Source organism: Anser cygnoides, chromosome 25 (genome assembly GCF_040182565.1).
Source record: "Anser cygnoides isolate HZ-2024a breed goose chromosome 25, Taihu_goose_T2T_genome, whole genome shotgun sequence".
Taxonomy (NCBI): Eukaryota; Metazoa; Chordata; class Aves; order Anseriformes; family Anatidae; genus Anser; species Anser cygnoides.
The window spans coordinates 749,338-766,428 of record NC_089897.1 but is presented as its reverse complement, the minus strand read 5'-3'; the positions used below and the strand labels follow the sequence as shown (position 1 = coordinate 766,428).

The 17,091-nt window shown below is 65.6% G+C and overlaps 2 protein-coding genes across 5 annotated transcripts; one reads left to right on the top strand and one right to left on the bottom strand.

Moving 5' to 3' along the window:
- Window positions 1-346: 346 nt before the first annotated feature.
- On the bottom strand, window positions 347-10,862 carry PSMA5 (proteasome 20S subunit alpha 5). 3 transcript variants are annotated; one of them, XM_066982926.1, is made up of 9 exons: window positions 10,703-10,861; window positions 10,066-10,132; window positions 7,876-8,002; window positions 6,849-6,916; window positions 5,958-6,065; window positions 5,797-5,855; window positions 4,802-4,904; window positions 3,526-3,612; window positions 347-626 (listed from the first exon to the last, which is right to left on the bottom strand). In XM_066982926.1, exons 1-9 carry the CDS (start codon window positions 10,729-10,731, stop codon window positions 549-551), a joined length of 726 nt encoding a protein of 241 aa, XP_066839027.1. In that variant the 5' UTR covers window positions 10,732-10,861; the 3' UTR covers window positions 347-548. The 3 variants fall into 3 exon arrangements, with proteins under 3 accessions (XP_066839027.1, XP_066839026.1, XP_066839025.1); XM_066982924.1 differs by lacking the exon at window positions 347-626 and adding an exon at window positions 637-2,241 and having other exon boundaries at window positions 10,703-10,862; XM_066982925.1 differs by lacking the exons at window positions 347-626; window positions 7,876-8,002; window positions 10,066-10,132; window positions 10,703-10,861 and adding exons at window positions 633-2,241; window positions 7,170-7,768.
- Window positions 10,863-11,233: 371 nt separating this feature from the next.
- SYPL2 (synaptophysin like 2) lies at window positions 11,234-15,620 on the top strand. 2 transcript variants are annotated; one of them, XM_066982928.1, is made up of 6 exons: window positions 11,234-11,370; window positions 12,068-12,139; window positions 13,466-13,590; window positions 14,230-14,431; window positions 14,520-14,711; window positions 15,213-15,620. In XM_066982928.1, exons 2-6 carry the CDS (start codon window positions 12,086-12,088, stop codon window positions 15,339-15,341), a joined length of 702 nt encoding a protein of 233 aa, XP_066839029.1. In that variant the 5' UTR covers window positions 11,234-11,370; window positions 12,068-12,085; the 3' UTR covers window positions 15,342-15,620. The 2 variants fall into 2 exon arrangements, with proteins under 2 accessions (XP_066839029.1, XP_066839028.1); XM_066982927.1 differs by lacking the exon at window positions 11,234-11,370 and adding an exon at window positions 11,783-11,941.
- The last annotated feature ends 1,471 nt before the right edge of the window (window positions 15,621-17,091 follow it).

Sequence of the window (17,091 nt, the reverse complement as noted above, 5' to 3'; positions counted from 1 at the left end):
CCCGCTCCCCAAAGGAAGCGGTGTCTGCCCCATTTAGGCAAGGGTTGCCCCATTAACCCAGATCTGTCCCACCCCCGCTCCGTCACTGTTGTTAGGGGCATTTCCAGGCTCCCCCCAGGAGGAAACACAAACCCCCTCCCTTGTGGATTTCCTCCCTGGGTCAGAGCCCAGCTCCGCGTCCTCCACGAGAGGGAGACCTGTGACCGGCGCAGGGCGAGCGCCGCGTGCCGCAGGGACAGGGACAGGGACAGCGCAGCCCCGGCCCCACGCTGCGGCTGCAGCACGTCCCCATCCTCACCCACCCCGTGGCCGGTCTGAGCGCCCCCCCGTTACGAGGAACCCAGGGTAGAGTAACAAAATGATTTATTATCATTTCCTCTTATTGTAGAGATCAGTTATGTACAGAAACTGTAAAAAAAAACCTCAGGAGCCTTCTGAGAAGAGCAATTACAGATGCTGCTGGAAATAAAATCACAGGTACTGGAAGGAACTGAGAGTCGGTTCTTTGATCGGGGGAATGAGCCTTTGAGGGAGTCTCTCTCTCCCTTTCAAATATCCTTGATGACCTCTTCAAGCTCCTCTTTCGTGTACATGTGGAACTTCATCCCAGGCTCCACAGTGGCAAGCTGAAAGAGAAGGAGCAAGGGGTTAAGTGCGCCTGCATACATGAAGTGACAGCATGGGGCAGGGAACAGAGAGAAGCCACGGCAGACAGAGCAGCTGTTCCTTCTCGGCGGCCTGATCTGCCAGCCCAGCAAGATCATTCCACCCCGTAACATGCTCTTTGATTCCCTAAAATAGCTGCCTGCCGCAGAAATAGCTTTTAATTGACTCAGTCTCCTCATAGTAGCAGCAGCAGGGAACATCTACTGGGAACACTCAGGCCCTGCTTCTGCTCGCTGTGGAAAAAGACCCCGTTAACACGAGCTCCTCATCAAACACTGCTTGGGAGAGGGGTTCCTTGCGCTGCAGCCTCTTCTCCTCCAGCAACCAAGGGTACAAATCCTGGCCCATTGTTGGCTTTAAGGGGACAGAGGCAGCAAAATACTCTTAGGGGGAATGCAGATGTGCTCTGCAAAACTGAGGCAAACTGCCTGTTGATCACTGAACACCACCAGTAAGCAAGCTGGTCACCAGGCTGCACCCTGCAACTGCCTGGTGCCCTACCAAGCGGGCCAAACGCTGCCGAGACAACGTCTGACATGGCTCAGCCCAAGGGACGGCGCGGGGGACAACTCAGTGCCCTGCCGCTGTGCCAGGAACGGCGTGAGGCAGTGTCCAGGGCAGACAGCTGAGACATTTCACAGGGCAAGCACCAGAACAAGAGATACTTGAAGAATTGTGAGACTGCCAGAGGAATGCAAGTGGGACTTTTGTTTGCACCTAGCTCACGGCGCAGAAGCCCAAGGCGCAGGCAGCTGCTGCAGGCGGGCGAGCCAAGAAGCTGCAGGAGCTCCAGGGATGCTCCAGAGCTCGCTCGCAGATGCCCCCGGCACCGCGCCCGCATCTGCGCTGCCGAGGGATCCGCGTGCGTGGCTGCAGTGAGCACGGCTCGGGGGGTCCTGGCACGTCCCACAGCCCCTCCTGGATCGCGAGGTCACCCGACAAACGGCGCGGGTAGAGGGAGGGCAAGCGCCTGCCTTCACCGAGGAGGAACAGCCTGCACGCTCAGGGCGAGACCCCTGCGCAGCCCAGGTCTTAACGGGCGTTCCCAGAGACGTCGGGTGCTACCACAGGCACCTCGAGCCATTGCTGCGTGCGCTGCCACCGGCCCTGATGGACCCGACAGCCTCGAGCACGCGTGTCTGCAGCCTGCTACCCACACCAGGACTTCTCCATGTCTGCTCGAGCCTGCGCCTCACTGCCCGCATACCAAAACTTTGCTTAGCTATTGCCTTACAGGCTTCGCAGGGGAGTAATTAATTTAAAAAGCATAACGTTAAGGTTCCTGAACGTGGCTGCCAACGGATTTAACTGTTCCGTGACCACACTCCCCCTTCCCTTTGCTGCTAGGTGGAAAAAAAACACACAAGAAAGAGAAGTGGCGTGAGTAAATGAAGTGAAGCACCACATACTTCTGCAAAAGCTAGAAAGCAAAGCAGCAACTTCAGGTGAAGGATTTTCAACCAGAAGGGTGACTTGAGTCAATAGTGACCTTTTAATCCTCAGCACATTCCTCTCGTACTTCACCCCGATACGATTCCTCAATACGTTCAGAGCTCTGCCAAGCACAGTTAAGCCCTGTCAAACGGGGACACGACATAAGGATACTGTACATGCTACCCTGCCTCAATTCCTTCGCACTGTACTGCGGATCTTGCAGGAGAGCCGTGAAGCTGATCAGGAGAGAACTGATCTGCCCGTGATGGGAGTGCAGCTGGGGAAGCAGATTTCAGGCGGCTGGCATCGCTTCTGGAGAGGGCATCTCAGTTTTCAGCGTGCTGCTCCCTGCCTGCGGGCCCCTTCCCTTCAAAGGAAGCCAGTTAATCATGTCAGAAGGGTCCCCAGCAGGAGTGTTTTGTAAAAACGATGGGGTGCGCACTTCCAGGGTCTTTGGGAAACGGGTCCCCAGTGCTCAGAGGAAAGGAAGGGGAGAACAGCGGGAGAAGAGCAGCTTGAGTCAGAACGCCACAATCTGAAAAGGTCTCGTGTCTCATAACCCGCCAGAAATAGAAGCAAACTCTATATGCCAGCCTTGCTCATCATCTGCCCGTTATCACTACCAAACGGGAAGGTTTCGTTTGTTTGTTTTACCTTTGCTACCTGAGGAGAACCGTCACAGCCTAACAGTCGAGGTTTGAGGGGACAGGTACAACTGCTCCCATCGTAACCTCCGGGAGCTGCACGCCGGGGTCAGGCTGAGCTCCGCGAGCCCTCGCAGGCAAGAGCCGGAGGTTAGCGAAGCACACTCGTTCCTGGAGGCTTCCCCTCTTTGGTCCTTCTGTCCGACAGATTTTTGGCACCCAGCCAGGACTGAATATAGCAAGTCCAGAAGCTGTATAATTTTCATTCCTTCTAATATTACAAGTACCAGGGAAAAAAAGAATGGCTAAACCCAGGGGAAGAAAAAGCAATCCTGCTGGCACGACAGGTTCTCGCTGGCTGCCTGCCTGCGTAAGGTCGGGGGCGCTCCACTCCCACCCAGCCCCAGCCCAGGGAGAATTGCTTGCACCAGCACCCCGCTCAAGCCAGGCAAATGCACCTGGCCGCACACATCCAGAAACCAAAGAAAGCTCCAAAAGCCTCCCAGTGCACCCCGCAATGTACTACAACGAGCAGTTTCAAATCACAAGACCATCCGCAGCCAGCCAGCCGCTGGCTTGGGCAGTGCCCTCGCTCCACAAGCGCAGACAGCCCTCCTCTCCAGCAGGCAACTTCCTTACCTGGGCGTTTAAAACACAGCACGCTCCTGCCACGCCTGCTGTGCGGCCAGGGGGATTTGCACCGAGGAAGCCCGGGCTACACGCCGCGCAGACTTACTTACGTCGCAAGCCACAACTGCGTGCTGTTAACAGCCATAGTTACCTCAATGTTGGTTGCATTCAGTTTCTCCTCCATAACTTGTTTCAGGATGACAAGGGAAGATTTGATCGCTTCTTTCAGCGTCATTGACTGTAAAACAAATCACTCGTTAATTGCACTGCTGATGCTCGAGCAAGCACTCGTTCTGTCGTTACCCCTTTGACTCCAGAAGCGCGCTGCTCTCCCCGCTCTTTTTCTCAAATCCTTTAAGCTGTCACTGGCAGCAAACTTAAAAGCTTATCAAATTATCTACAGTATCAACAAGAGATCAAAGTGCACTGTTCAGGCAGGACAGTGGCAATTGCAAGGACGGCGACTTTCTGTTTCTGTATAACTTTTTATAAAGCTTAAGGACTGTTAATCTGGGCACACAAACCTTGCTGGCAGGACCAGGGCGCGAGGGTCCGCTTCCCTTCACCAGTTACTGTCTGTCAAGCAGCTCCCCCCCGAGCTCCACTGGAAGCTCTGAAAAGCTGGACTCCTGGCAGAGGTCTTCCTGCTTTCATATCGTAAATCCCTGCGCGAGGGGAACTAGAGCCTGACGGCTGTGCGATGTTCAGAGGGACGATGGCTGTGCTTGCAGTAACTTTGCGCTCGGGAGCTGGCAAACAAGCCATGGAGCCCAGAACCCTGGCAATTCTGCTACTTAATAAATCAGATTATTGAGTCTTAGGCTGGAAGTCCTCAAGGCAATCAGCTGCACCAATTACGCTTTTCATTACAGTATTTGATTTCCTCTGACACAGAGGGAAGGAACGTTTTACTGCTTATCCAACAGGCTGAGGACTTGCAGTACAAAAGCCATCAACTCCACTGGCTCAACAGATCTGCAAGCCTAGCGAAACATCTCTCGCGTTACTTCCTTATGCTTTGGGCTGCATCCACACTGAGCCCTGCTGCTGCCTGGCCGTGCTCGTACAGCAGCTCTTTTATTTATAGGGGGCTTCCTGACATGGACTCAATTGTCACCCGCTGGAGGCAGAACCGGCATCTCGGGCTCTGGGCTCGTGTCCCACGAAGCTGCCCCAGCAGCCACAGCCCGGAGAGGAGCTGCCGGCTGTAGCGCTCCTCGCCGTGGAGATCCTTCACCAGCAGCTCCCCGCTGCCGTCCAGTCACCGGCTCGGCTGCCAAGGACCGAGCCCAGCCCTGCCAGGCTCACGCACCTCCTCCAGAGCACTCGAGTCTCGCGAATCGCTCATGGGTAAGGAAACGAGCGGACCCTCGTGAGTCACGAGCTACTTCTAACTCGTGCGATGTCAACCCACCGCGGCCTTTTACCTTATGGTAAACCTCCTGCAGGGAGCTCTGCGCGCCTTCTGAGGCGGACCCGATTGCTCTGGCATCGCACTGAACAAACGTCCCCGAGGGGTCCATGTGAAACCTGCCGGGAACACAGGTGACAGTGAACAGAGGCGCACCCTGCCCCGCGCTGCGGCATCGCAAGGGCCTCTCCTCCTCCACCAGGCCCGCAGCCTCCCCACGGGGCACTCGGCACCGCTCAAAGCTGGGGAGGAACAGGGCCCCCGCGGGAGCAGCAGCCTGTCTGCCAGCACGTGGCCGAGCTCACAGCAGCCGCTCGCTGCGCCCGGCCTCGGGGGCTGCCGCACCAAGCGCGGCTGCAGGTTGCTCCTCCTGGCACTCAGAGGAGGCTTGAGGAGCGCCCAGGGGTCTCCTGCAGCCCCCCGGGGGGCTGGTAGGCTCGGAGGGAGCTGTGCGCTCCCCTCCATGCTCATAGCTGAGTGTTTTTTGCCCTTTTCCCTTTTAAGAAAATCAGCACGTTTTCACTACTGCTCTCGGGAGGGAGACTTTTTTGGGCTGGCTCTGCGGAGCCAATCCCACCTCCAGCGGAGGCTGTGAGGCTGTTTCAAGCCCAGGAGTTCAGGTTACAAGCACTCCACCTCCCCAAGGAATGTTACAGCAGGCTGCAGATATTATGTTACCGGTGGCTCTGCTGGTCCTTTAGGGAAAGGTAAGAATAAACCCAGGACAAGGAGAGCTCTAACACCTCCCTCCTGCCCAGGAGGCCACACAGAGAAAAGCTGAGATTTGCCGCACACACAGCACGCTCTTCAACCCTGAAGGAGCAGGCTGCGTGAGCGCTGCCCTAACCCTTGTTTTGAAAGGCAGGCTTAAAAGCATTACCAAACACGTCAGGTACACAATGGGATAAACCCCAGGGGTTTAGCTTAAAGAAAACCGCAGAACCAAGCCATTAAAGAGCCCCAGGAAGTTTCCGTTCCCAAAGCTGGCCTGGATCACAGAGCTGAACTTACAGCTGGGGTCCCTTCTCATCAACTCCTCCAAAGAGCAGCGCGACACCAAACGGGCGAGACTGCAACAGAAAGCAGCCGACAGGTTAGGCAAGGCCGACGGCAAAGTCGGAGGAGAGGCGGGAGCAGGCTCGTGGAGCACCCCCAGCCCTGCCGCTACACACCATGGCGCCGGGGTCCGCGTCCTCCTCCCCAAACTGCAGCGCCAGGTTGGAGACGGCCTGCGTCACGCTCTCCACCGTCATGGTTTCATTGTAGGTGAACCAGTGATTCTGCAGGGAAAGCGAGGATTCAAGTTATCGCCTCGCTGCCCTGCGAGGACGAGCCTGGGCCACCCGCAGCGGCCCGGAGCAGCGCCCCGCGCAGCCACAAAGGCAGCTTCGCCCGGCCGCTCCCGACGGGCGGGGGCACGCGGGGCGCTGCGCGTTGGGCCCCAGGATGGGAGCACCAAAAGGAGCCGTTGGTGCAGGACGCGCTGAGAAGCTCGGGATGGATCCCACAGAAAAGCTGCGGCCACCCCAAGGGATCCCCAGGAGGAAGACGCAGGGCCAGGGCACCCCGTCCCCGTGCTTCCAGGGCCCGTTCCGAAGGGGTGGGGCGATCCGGTTCCCCAGACACAGGAGCAGTGCTGGCACACCGGAAAGCCCCCCCGGGATAAGCTTTTAAATACAGAGCAGTGATTTGTGCCGGGACCCCAGTACCTAAAGCACAGAGGAATTTCAAGGGGCCAAAATTACAACCGAGCCAATCTTCTGACAAAACGCAGCCCGACACACCCGGCACCACGCAGTCGGTGGTGGGCACCGCCAGCGTTCGGAGGCTACGCGGGCGCTGGACACCACGCCCAAAGAGCCCCACCAAACGCTCAGCACCAGAAAGGAAAACTCGCAGCACGGGAGACGCCGCCTGTTCGTTCTGCAGGAGCCCCGCGTGGGAAGCCGGGCTCCCCGCAGGCCTCCCGCTCCACACCGGTTCCCTCGAGGCAGCGACCTTCCCACGGCAGCCGCCCCGGAGACCAGCGCCGGTGTTTTGCGAAGAGAAACATCGAGCCTTACCTGAGTCTCCACTCTGGCTTTATCGATTAAAGTCTTTGCATCAGCTATTAAGCCGCTCATGGCGCAGCCTGGAAGCAGAGGGAAAGCACGCGTCAGCTCCTCACCGACCTGCAAGGCGCTCTGCCCCCCCCCCGACTTCCCGAAGCCCGCGGGGAGCGCCCCGAGACGCGGCGGCTCGCCGGGGAGCGGGGAGCAGGGGAGGGAATCGGCGCTGCCGAGGAGCAGGGCGGCAGCGCTCCCGCTCGAGCGGCGCCCGCTGGGACAGACGCGCAGCTGGCATCTCCCAGGCCTCCCACCCGCCCCAGGTCCGGATCAGCTCACGGGGACGCATCCGAGGCCGTCCCGGAGGAGCCGCGAGCCCGCGGGGAGGGGAAGGCGTCGGGCCCTGCTGCGGGGAGGGCTGGCTCGCTCCGCGCTGGGGGCTTTGGAGCAGCCCCCGCAGGAGCCTGCAGCACGAAGCCGCTCCCTGCTCCGAGCAGGGCGCACGGGAGGAGGAAATGAGACCCTGCGAGGGCTCCCGAGCTGCCATGACCCATATCGTCGGCAACGTGGCCATCTGGGAGGTCTCCCGCTCTTCGCGTGACATATTTGGTAACGAGAGCTCCGTGGGCCCCCCCAGGGTGCGGAAGGCTGCTGCGAGCAGAGGGCCGGGCATCAGTGCCCCAGGAGGACCTGGCCCAGAGTCAAGCCTTTACATTGCAGTAATTCCCTGCCCTCCCGGAGCTAATTTTGGGATGAGCCTTCACGAGGGAGGTCATGGAAGGCGGGGGGCAGGGGTGCTTCAGCTGCCCCTTCCTGCTCCCGCAGCTATGTCCTGCTGGCCTGCGGCCTGGAAAACCAGCGGCCAGGACCTGCTGCTCGCCGAGGGCTGAGGGCTCCCACTGGGCTCGGCTGAGCTGCCCGCAGGAATGGCCGGGCCTGAGGCGCAGCTTCTGGAGCTCGCAGGGGACAGCTCTGCTGCACACCCCCACAGAACCGGAGGGCCGTGCCCAGGGGCGGCAGACGCGCGCTTCTCCTTTCTCCTTACCTATGTGGGAATCTATTTCCACGATCTTCTCGATGCTGCTGGGCTCCATGAGCGGGGAGGTGATCCTCTTCTCCACGGCCAGGCAAACGCCCTCCGAGGTCTGGATCCCGATGGCCGTGGAGCCGAGCTGCAAACAACCACCGTTACACCACCACGCCCAGCGTGGGGCAGCCACGACAGAGCATAAACACCACGGTGCAGCACCGATCCCGCTTTATGCCACTTGTAGGGACGCTGTTTCGGAGCCGGACACATCGGCAAGGCAGAAAGCCCGCGCGCAGAACCGCCCAGAGCTGCGCTCCGTTACAGCTCGAAGCGGGGAGCTGCAAGGGCAAAGCCCGTGCTCCCGCCTGCCGGTCAGCTCCTCAGGACCAGCGGCATCGGGGCAAATAATTCAACCTCTTCCCCGAGCAACATCGAGTTTTACCGCTTAAAGCCGTACGATTTTAAAAGGCCTTGTGAACCCGGCTCTGCGAGACACAGGAAGCACTGATGTGAGAGACGGAGCTCGCAGAACGGCCTCTAGTCCTGGCGGTGCCTGCACTCCCAGCTCAGGCACCGCTCTGTCGGTCAGCTCCTTTCCTCCTCAACGCCTTTTGTCCACGAAATTTAGTGTGGAGGAGAGCAAACCGCGCGCACACCACGCTCCGCGTTCCAGGCAGAGCTCAGCCCCCTGCAGTGTTTTCCCCCGACGTGCGGGTGCTGGAAGCACCCGGCACGGCCCCACCCCAGCCAGCCACGAGGCCTCGGGGCTGTCACATCGCGAGCTCGGGGCCTCCCCGGGGTGACTGCGCCAGACGTCGCACGGGGCTGCTTGCTCGGGGGTGCTTGCTCGGGAACGCTCGGCTCAGAGCAGCCGGGAGAATTGTGGCAGTGAGCGCCCCCGGGTCTGTAAGCGGAGGCAGGCCGGGGTCTCCCCGCCGCAGCGCTCGCGGGTTTAGGCACGGCCCAACAGCCCCCGTCCTCTAAGCGTGCGCCTGCCACAGCCGGGCACGAGCCCCAAGTGAGAAAGGGGTGAGAAAAGGACGCCTGCCGTTATTGCAGGGGTGTTTCTGTCCGTGAGGCCGCTGCACGTGAACAACTCATCCCACGCCCCGGGGCGCAGGCACCACACGGGCATGTCCCAGGAGCCCCCCGAGCTGAAACAATCGTGTCTGCAGCTTGTCAGCTCGTCTGGAGACCAGCACAGCCTAACAGCTTCCAGACGCTTTCTACTCTGCCAGAAGTATTTGCAACTATAAAACGTGGCGTGGGGACCGGCCTCCGCTCCAGAGTTCTCACCTCCCGGGGCCTTAAGCAACACGAATTACTGCTTTTCGCCTTCTCATTTAAAGGATGCTTTAATGAACTAAAGCAGCAGAGGGAAGATGAAGCCTGCAGACCCCACCCCGCACTCCCCCTTCCCCCCAGTTCACACAGAGGGCTGCTGACAGCTTCTCGGCTTCATCCCCTGCCAGGTTTTACGCCTCACCTGAGCAAACCGCGACCCACTCTGAGCTAAGAACACGAAAGGCAGCCCGCCCAGAGGAGGGCTGCTGCTTTGTCGTTGCTGTGGTTTAAAAGGGGCTCCACAATCGTAAAGCACACGGAGCAGAAAGCAACACTCCGCTGGCCGAGGATGGTAAAGGGGAAGCAGAGCGCTCCTCTGCTGTTCGAGGAGCATTTAGGAACCCCACAGGTGCCACCTTCTGCAGCTGGAGTCATGGCACACGAGCACTTGGCACCTCTCGCTTCGCCGCCAGCTTCTAGCGGTTTGATTTGGGGATTAGCATCTCTGGACTGCGTTTGCTTTGTGAGCAAATCGGTGGCGAGGAGGCAGAGGGCAGCGCGCCCCAGCCCCTCCGGGCTGCCGGTGCTTCAAGGAGCACAAAGCAGACAAGCGGAGCCGCGGGAGGCGCAGCTGGATGGAAGGGACCGCGCTCTGGCACACCTCCTGCTCTGCAGACTGCACGTAAAAGGCCAGGACAGAGCTGCCAGCAGCCCCAGGCAGGAGCAGCACCTATTGGGAAAGCGGCGTCCTCCCGGTGCTGCTCAGCGCCGCGCTGCTCTGGGAAGCTGGCCAAAGCCTGCTTCGCTGCAGAGCGAGACCAAAGCATGGGAGAGCGGAACCCGCCCGGCCTTCCTCCGGGCAGAGCCGCTGCGGAGGAGCCCCGAGCAGCGCGGTGGGACGGCCGGGAGAGCAGGCGGTACCTTTATGGCCTCGATGGCGTACTCCACCTGGAAGAGCCTCCCCTCCGGAGAAAAAGTGTTCACACCCCTGCAAGAAAAACGCCAGAAATGGTGCAAAAGGCAGAGCTCCGGAGGCGACAAGGGGGCCGGGGGCTCTGCCTCAGCCGCGGCCCCGGCCCTTCCCTGGGCGCCCCCCCTGCGCCCCCCCCCCCCCAGCGCTGCTCCCCGGGCCCGTGCCAGGCAGGAGAACGAGGGGGAGGCGGCCGCAGGTTGTGCAAGGGGAGGTTGGGGTGGGAGCGAGGAGCCGTTTCTGACATTTTGACGTTTATTTCTGACATTTCTGCCCAGCAGCAGTGCTCAAGCGCTGGGGGGCTGCCCGGGGGGGGGGGGGAGGGAGGGGGGAGGCACCGCCCCGGGGCTGCTCAAGGCGGGGCCCGGTGCTCGGGGACGTGGTTCTGGGGGGAGGGGGCCGGTCCCGGGGGGCTCCCCCAACCCCACCGGCCCCGGGGCTCCGCGAGACGCCTCCGGGCCCGGCCCCGCCGCCCCCGTTCCCGGCGAAGCCCCGCGGGCAGGGCAGGGCCGGGCCGGCCGCAGGCCGCTGACTCAGCCGCAGGCCGCGGGGCCGGGCGGGGCGCGGCGGGGCCGGGCGGGCACTCACCGGTCGTACTCGGAGCGCGTCAGGAACATGGCGGCGGCGGCTGGGGGGGGGCGGCAGCGGCGGGGGCGCGGAGCCGAGGCCGGAGCGCGGCGGAGGCGGGAGCCGCTGTGCCCGAGCCGGGTGCGCCGCCACTTCCGGCCAGCCGCCCCGCGGCGCGCATGCGCGGCCCCGCCCCGCTCGCGCGGCTTCCGCCCGCGCCTCAAGCTCATTGGGCCGCCGCGCGGGAAGCGCGGCCAATAGGGAGGCGGGGAGGGCGGGCTCGGCGCGGCGGGGAGGGGAGGGGAGGGGGAGCAGCGGGTGAGGGCGAGGATTGGCTGAGGCGAGGGAGGGGGCGGGGCCGCGCCGGGGGGAGGAGCCCCGGGGCACCCAGAGGGAGGGGGCGGGGCCACGCCTCGGGGGCGGGGTCAGAGCGGGAATGGGGGCGGGGCCAGCGCGCTGTGGGGGCGGGGCCAACGGGATGGGGGCGGGGCCGTGCCGGCAGGGGGCGGGGCCCTTGGGCGCGGCGGGGGGTCCCGGGCGGCCCCGGGGGGGGGGCGGCGAGGCGGGGGGCTGTCGCCGCTGCCCGGCCCCCCGAGCCCCCGGTGCCCCCCCCCCGGCCGTGGGGCCCCGGAGTCCCGGGGGGCCGCCCCTCCCCCACCCTTCCGCTTCCCCGTGGCGCTTCCTCCCCGGTACGGGCGGCACGCGGCCGGGGGGCGGGGGGGGCCGGGGGGGGCCGGGGGTTCCCCGATCGCCGGCCCGGAGCTGCTCGGGATGGGGGGGGGGGGGGCGGCGGTCTCCAGGCGGGGGGGGGGGGCGTTGGTCCCGGCCCCGGTCCCGGCCCCGCGCTGCGCTCCGGGGCTGCCGGTTAGCGGGGCAGGGCGGGGGGTGCGGGGTCCGGCCGGCCGCCGGGGGCACCGACCGACGGCCGGAGGCAGCCCCCGGGCCACCGGCAGCCCTTGCCCGGAGCCCCGGGGCCGCCCGTCCCGGCGGGGGGGGGGGGGCGGGCCGGGGCCGGGGGCGGGCCGGGGCCGTCCCGGGCGCGGTGGTCGGCGGGGGCCGGGCCGGGGGCGGGCCGGGGGCAGCCGGGGCGGGGCGGCGCTGCCTGCCCGGGGGCGGTGGGGCTCCCGGTGGCGGCGCCGGGGCGGCTCTGACAGCGGCGCGGCGCCAGCGGGCGGCGGAGGCAGCCCCGACGGCCCCGACGGCCCCGCCATGTCGGAGCCCGGAGCCCCCGCGGCCGGCGACAAGGCGCCCCGGCTGCAGGTAGGGGCCCCGGGGCGACCCCCGGTGCCGGGGGGCGGGTGCCCGCCGCGGCCGCCCGGTGCCCGGCGCGGCTCCCCCCGGGCAGCCCCCGGGGCCCCGGCTCACGCCGCTGTCTCCCTCCCGCAGGACCGGGTCCTGGGCGGGATGCGCTGGGGCCGCCTCCTGGAGCCCCTGGGCTTCGTCAAGGTGCTGGAGTGGGTGAGTGCCCCCCGCCCCCCGCGCAGCGGGACCCCCCCGGCCCCTTCCCCAGCACCCGCGGGTGCTGCCGCCCTGCGGCCCCCATCGGGCCCTAACCCCAAGCCCAGATTCGGGGTGTCCCCGTCGCCTTCCTAAAGCCTGCGGGACCCCCCCCCCCCCGGGGACCCCATAGTCCCCAGCCCACCCGGATCCTGCCCCACCCCAGCGGCTGCGGGCGGGGGGACCCCAGCCGGAGCTTCTCGGGGGGCTCCGGGTGCGGGGCCGCTCGGCCGCTTCGGTTCGGGCCCCGCGGCCCCCCCGGTGACCTTGAGCAGGTGGCTTCACGTGGCCACGCCGGAGGGGACGGAGACTTCGGGGTGCTGGGGCCCCCTCCTTCCCATGGGGTCTGGGGGGCAGCGGGCGTGCATGGAAGGGGGCAGAGGGGGGCAGCGAGCGCCAAGAAGGGGCACCCTGGGCATGGGGGGGGGCAATTCCATGGCCCCGGTCCCCGCCGTGCTATGAATGGCTCCGGGATTGTATTTCAGGGCCGCGGGGAGGGCGGCATTTCTGCAGCACGGCCACGCCGTGGGCTCCAGCTCCGGGGAAACTGAGGCACGGGGCAGCTCGGCCACCTGGCCCGCGGGGCCGCGGCCCGACACCTTTGGGTGTCTCCTGCCCGGAGGAGCGGGGCCAAGGGGGCTTCTCCCCCGGTGCCGACCCCGCAGCTCCGGAGCGTCCACCCAGGGAGGCACAAAGCCCCCCCCGCCGTTGTGGCTCCTGCGCAGGATGAGGCCCCCCCATGCGAGGGCAGCCCAAAATGGGACACAGGTGGAAAGCCCCCGGAGAGCGAACGGGAGCCAAGGCCCCGCCGGAGCGGGGCAGCGCGGGGATGTCCCGTGCCGGAGATGTGCGGCGCAGCGCGGGGCGGCCGTGGGCGCTCCTGCCCCGGCGAGGAAACGCCCGCGGCGGTGGCGGGAGCTGCCCGGTGTGCGCGGGGACCTGCCCGTCCCCATGGCGTCTGGCCTGGCCGGGCGGCTTCCCCGACGCTGCCACCCCCAGGGCAGGACAGGCCACGGGGTCCCTCGGTGGGGATGCTCCCGGCGTCCTCGCCCCCCCCCGCTGCCCCGTTTCGCCCCCGTTTCGCCCCCGTTTTGCCCCCGTTTCGCCCCCCGCCCGGTGCAGGCGGCAGCCCGGGAGCTGGCGCACACGGCCGACAGCTGCGGGGTGGCAGCGCGCCCTGCCCGCCGCGGCCGTGACTCAGCGCCAGGGGGAAACCCGGCCAGCTGCGGGGTCTGGGGGGGTCCCCGGGGTTCTGTGCACCCCCCGACCGCTGCTCCCCTCTTGCAGCTCTTCGCCATCTTCGCTTTCGGGGCGTGCGGCTCCTTCAGCGGCGAGACCGGGGCGACGGTGAAGTGCAACGGCGAAACCAAGGAGATGAGCGCCATTTCCGTGCAGTTCGGGTACCCCTTCAGGTGAGGGGGGCGAAACCGGGCTCCCCCCAGCGAATCCAGCGTGGCCCCGCAGAGACCTGGATGTGGCCGGGGGGGGACACGGGGTGCCGGCTGGGGGTTAAACCCCGTCCCCAGCGCTCAGTGCTGGCTGCGACTCTGTGGCCGTGGCACCGCAGCCAGGGAGGGGCCGCATCCAGCGAGGGACCCTGCCCAGCACAGGGGTTTGGTGCATTTTGGGTGGATGTGGGATTTTGTCCACCCCATCGGTGAGGGCTTAGAAGCGCAGGCTGCTCTGGAGGAGCCTCCTCTGCTGCGTCACGCAGGAGCTCAGGCGTGGCCGTGGGAGCTGCTGGGGCCCCCCGGTACTGGGGGGCATCCCTCGGGGGGGACCCGTCCTCCTGCTGGCTCCGCATCCTGTTCCCGTAGGGATCTTCGTTAAGCAGCGAGGGCGAGGAGGGAGCCGTGCCAGCCACAAGCTGCGGCGTTAGCCCCTTCCCTCGGTCGCCAGGGATCGGACCTGGCTGCGGTCCATGCCCCGTCCTCCTCCCCTCCATCCTTCAGGGATGCCCCAGAGCAGTTATTTCGGGCAGCAGAGCTGTCCCCAGCACGCCGCCCGTTCCCGGGCCACCGGCGTCACCCCGCCGCCGTCCCCGCACCCAGGTTATACCAGATCCCCTTCGAGATGCCGGACTGCGAGGGCGAGTCTGAGACCCGGACCCTGCACCTCGTCGGTGACTTCTCCGCCCCCGCCGAATTTTTCGTGACCCTGGGGGTCTTCTCTTTCCTCTACGCCATGGCGGCTCTGGTGCTCTACCTGCGCTTTCATTCCCTCTACGGCGAAAACAAGAAGCTCCCCTTCGTGGTAAGGTGGCTGCGCCCCGGGGCCGGATCCTGCCCCACAGCCGGCGTAGGCCAGGGAAGGGGCTGAGCCCGGTGCCTCGTCCCGGCAGGATTTCTGCGTCACCGTCTGCTTCGCCTTCCTCTGGCTGGTGGCGGCGGCCGCGTGGGGCAAGGGGCTGAGCGACGTGAAGGCGGCCACGCGCCCCTCCAGCCTCATCGCCGCCATGAGCGTGTGCCAGGGCCAGGACGTGGTGTGCAACGCGGGCGCCACGCCGGCCATGGGGCTGGCCAACATCTCCGTGGTGAGGGCACGGTCCGCGGGAGCTGCGCACACGCACGTGTACATGCGTGCACACGTGGATGCGGGCACACGCATTCATCTGTTTGCTGGGCCACACACGCACACACACGGCAAACCTGCGCGCGCACGTGTTCACACGGGAACGCACACACAGCTACACCGTGCACACGTGTGCACACACGCACGCACAGCCGTGCCCGCGAGCCCTCGTGCACACACACCCACGTGGGATTCCTGAGCTCAGCCGGGAGAGGGCAGTGGGAAGCCGTCGCACACGCGCTCCGCAGCCGCGCTGCTCACGGAGCCTGCTGCTGGCACGGGACGGGGGGCCCGTCCTGCACCCCCTGCCCCCGGGGACAGCACGGACCCCCCCAGCCGCACGGGTCCCCGGGGCGGGCGGTGGCACCGCAGCCCCTGGCACGGCGATGGTGGGGGGTGGGGGGTGCCCGGGGCTGGGACACCCCTGGGTGCCCCACGCCGCGGGTCTCTTCTCTCCCTGCAGCTCTTCGGCTTCATCAATTTCCTGCTGTGGGCCGGGAACTGCTGGTTCGTGTTCAAGGAGACGGCTTGGCACGCGCAGGCTGCGCCCCGCGACAGCGCGGCCGAGCAGGGAGCCATCGACAAGCAGTAGCCGCCCCGGGGTGGCAGCGGCAGGGGGACGCGGGGGGGGGGGGGGGGGACGCCTGTCCCCGGGGCACCTCGCGCCGGCCACCAGCCCGGGGACGGGGTGTCGCGGGCCCCAGGGGGCACGGGGGGGCGGCTGCTGCAGGGACGTGCGCCCCCGGTTGGGGGGGCGCAGGGTCGGGGCATTAACCGCTGCTGTCTGGCTGTGTACAGGGGTCCGGGCGTCCCGGTCCGTACCCCGCGTGCCCGCCCCTGTACGGAGGCGCATAAAGGTCCTGGGTACCCAGCTCCGTGCGGGGCGCGTGGAGCCCCTGCGTGTCCGGCTCTGTGGGGGGGGGGACCTGGCACTGCTGTGCTGCTCCGGGCCGGGGGGCCGGACCCCTGGGGGCTCAGCTCCGTGTGAGGGCACGTACGGCACCCGGGGGCCCAGCTCTCTTGGGGGACGTACGTAAGCCCGGGGGGTCCTCTGTAGGGGTACGTGTGAGCAGGGGGGGTCAGCTCTCTATAGGGATATACATAAGCCGGGGGGGGATCAGCTCCCTACAGGGCTATACCTTAAGCTGTGCGGCCCAGCTCTCCATGTGGATATATTTGAAGCCCTGGGGGCCCAGCTCTCTATAGGGCTATACGTTAACCCAGGGCCCCAGATCCCTATAGGGCTGTATGTCAGCCCCGGGAGCAGGTCCCTGTAGGGCCGTATGTCAGCCCCGGGTGCGGGTCCCTATAGGGTGTATGTCAGCCCCGGGAGCGGGTCCCTGTAGGGCTGTATGTCAGCCCCGGGTTCAGGTCCCTATAGGGCCGTATGTCAGCCCTGGGTGCAGGTCCCTATAGGGCTGTATGTCAGCCCCGGGTGCGGGTCCCTGTAGGGCTGTATGTCAGCCCCGGGAGCGGGTCCCTGTAGGGCTGTATGTCAGCCCCGGGTTCAGGTCCCTATAGGGCCGTATGTCAGCCCCGGGTGCGGGTCCCTATAGGGCCGTATGTCAGCCCTGGGTGCAGGTCCCTATAGGGCTGTATGTCAGCCCCGGGTGCGGGTCCCTATAGGGCTGTATGTCAGCCCCGGGTGCGGGTCCCGATAGGGCCGTATGTCAGCCCCGGGTGCGGGTCCCTATAGGGTGTATGTCAGCCCCGGGTGCGGGTCCCTATAGGGTGTATGTCAGCCCCGGGTGCGGGTCCCTATAGGGCTGTATGTCAGCCCCGGGTGCGGGTCCCTATAGGGCTGTATGTCAGCCCCGGGTGCGGGTCCCTATAGGGCTGTATGTCAGCCCCGGGTGCGGGTCCCTATAGGGCTGTATGTCAGCCCCGGGTGCGGGTCCCTATAGGGCTGTATGTCAGCCCCGGGTGCGGGTCCCTATGGGGCTGTATGTTAGCCCCGGGTGCGGGTCCCTATAGGGCTGTATGTCAGCCCCGGGTGCGGGTCCCTATAGGGTGTATGTCAGCCCCGGGTGCCAGTCCCTATAGGGTATATGTCAGCCCTGGGTGCCAGTCCCTATAGGGCTGTATGTCAGCCCCGGGTGCGGGTCCCTATAGGGTGTATGTCAGCCCCGGGTGCCAGTCCCTATAGGGTATATGTCAGCCCTGGGTGCCAGTCCCTATAGGGTGTATGTCAGCCCCGGGTGCGGGTCCCTATAGGGCTGTATGTCAGCCCCGGGTGCGGGTCCCTATAGGGCCGTATGTCAGCCCCGGGTGCGGGTCCCTATGGGGCTGTATGTCAGCCCCGGGTGCGGGTCCCTATAGGGCTGTATGTCAGCCCCGGGTGC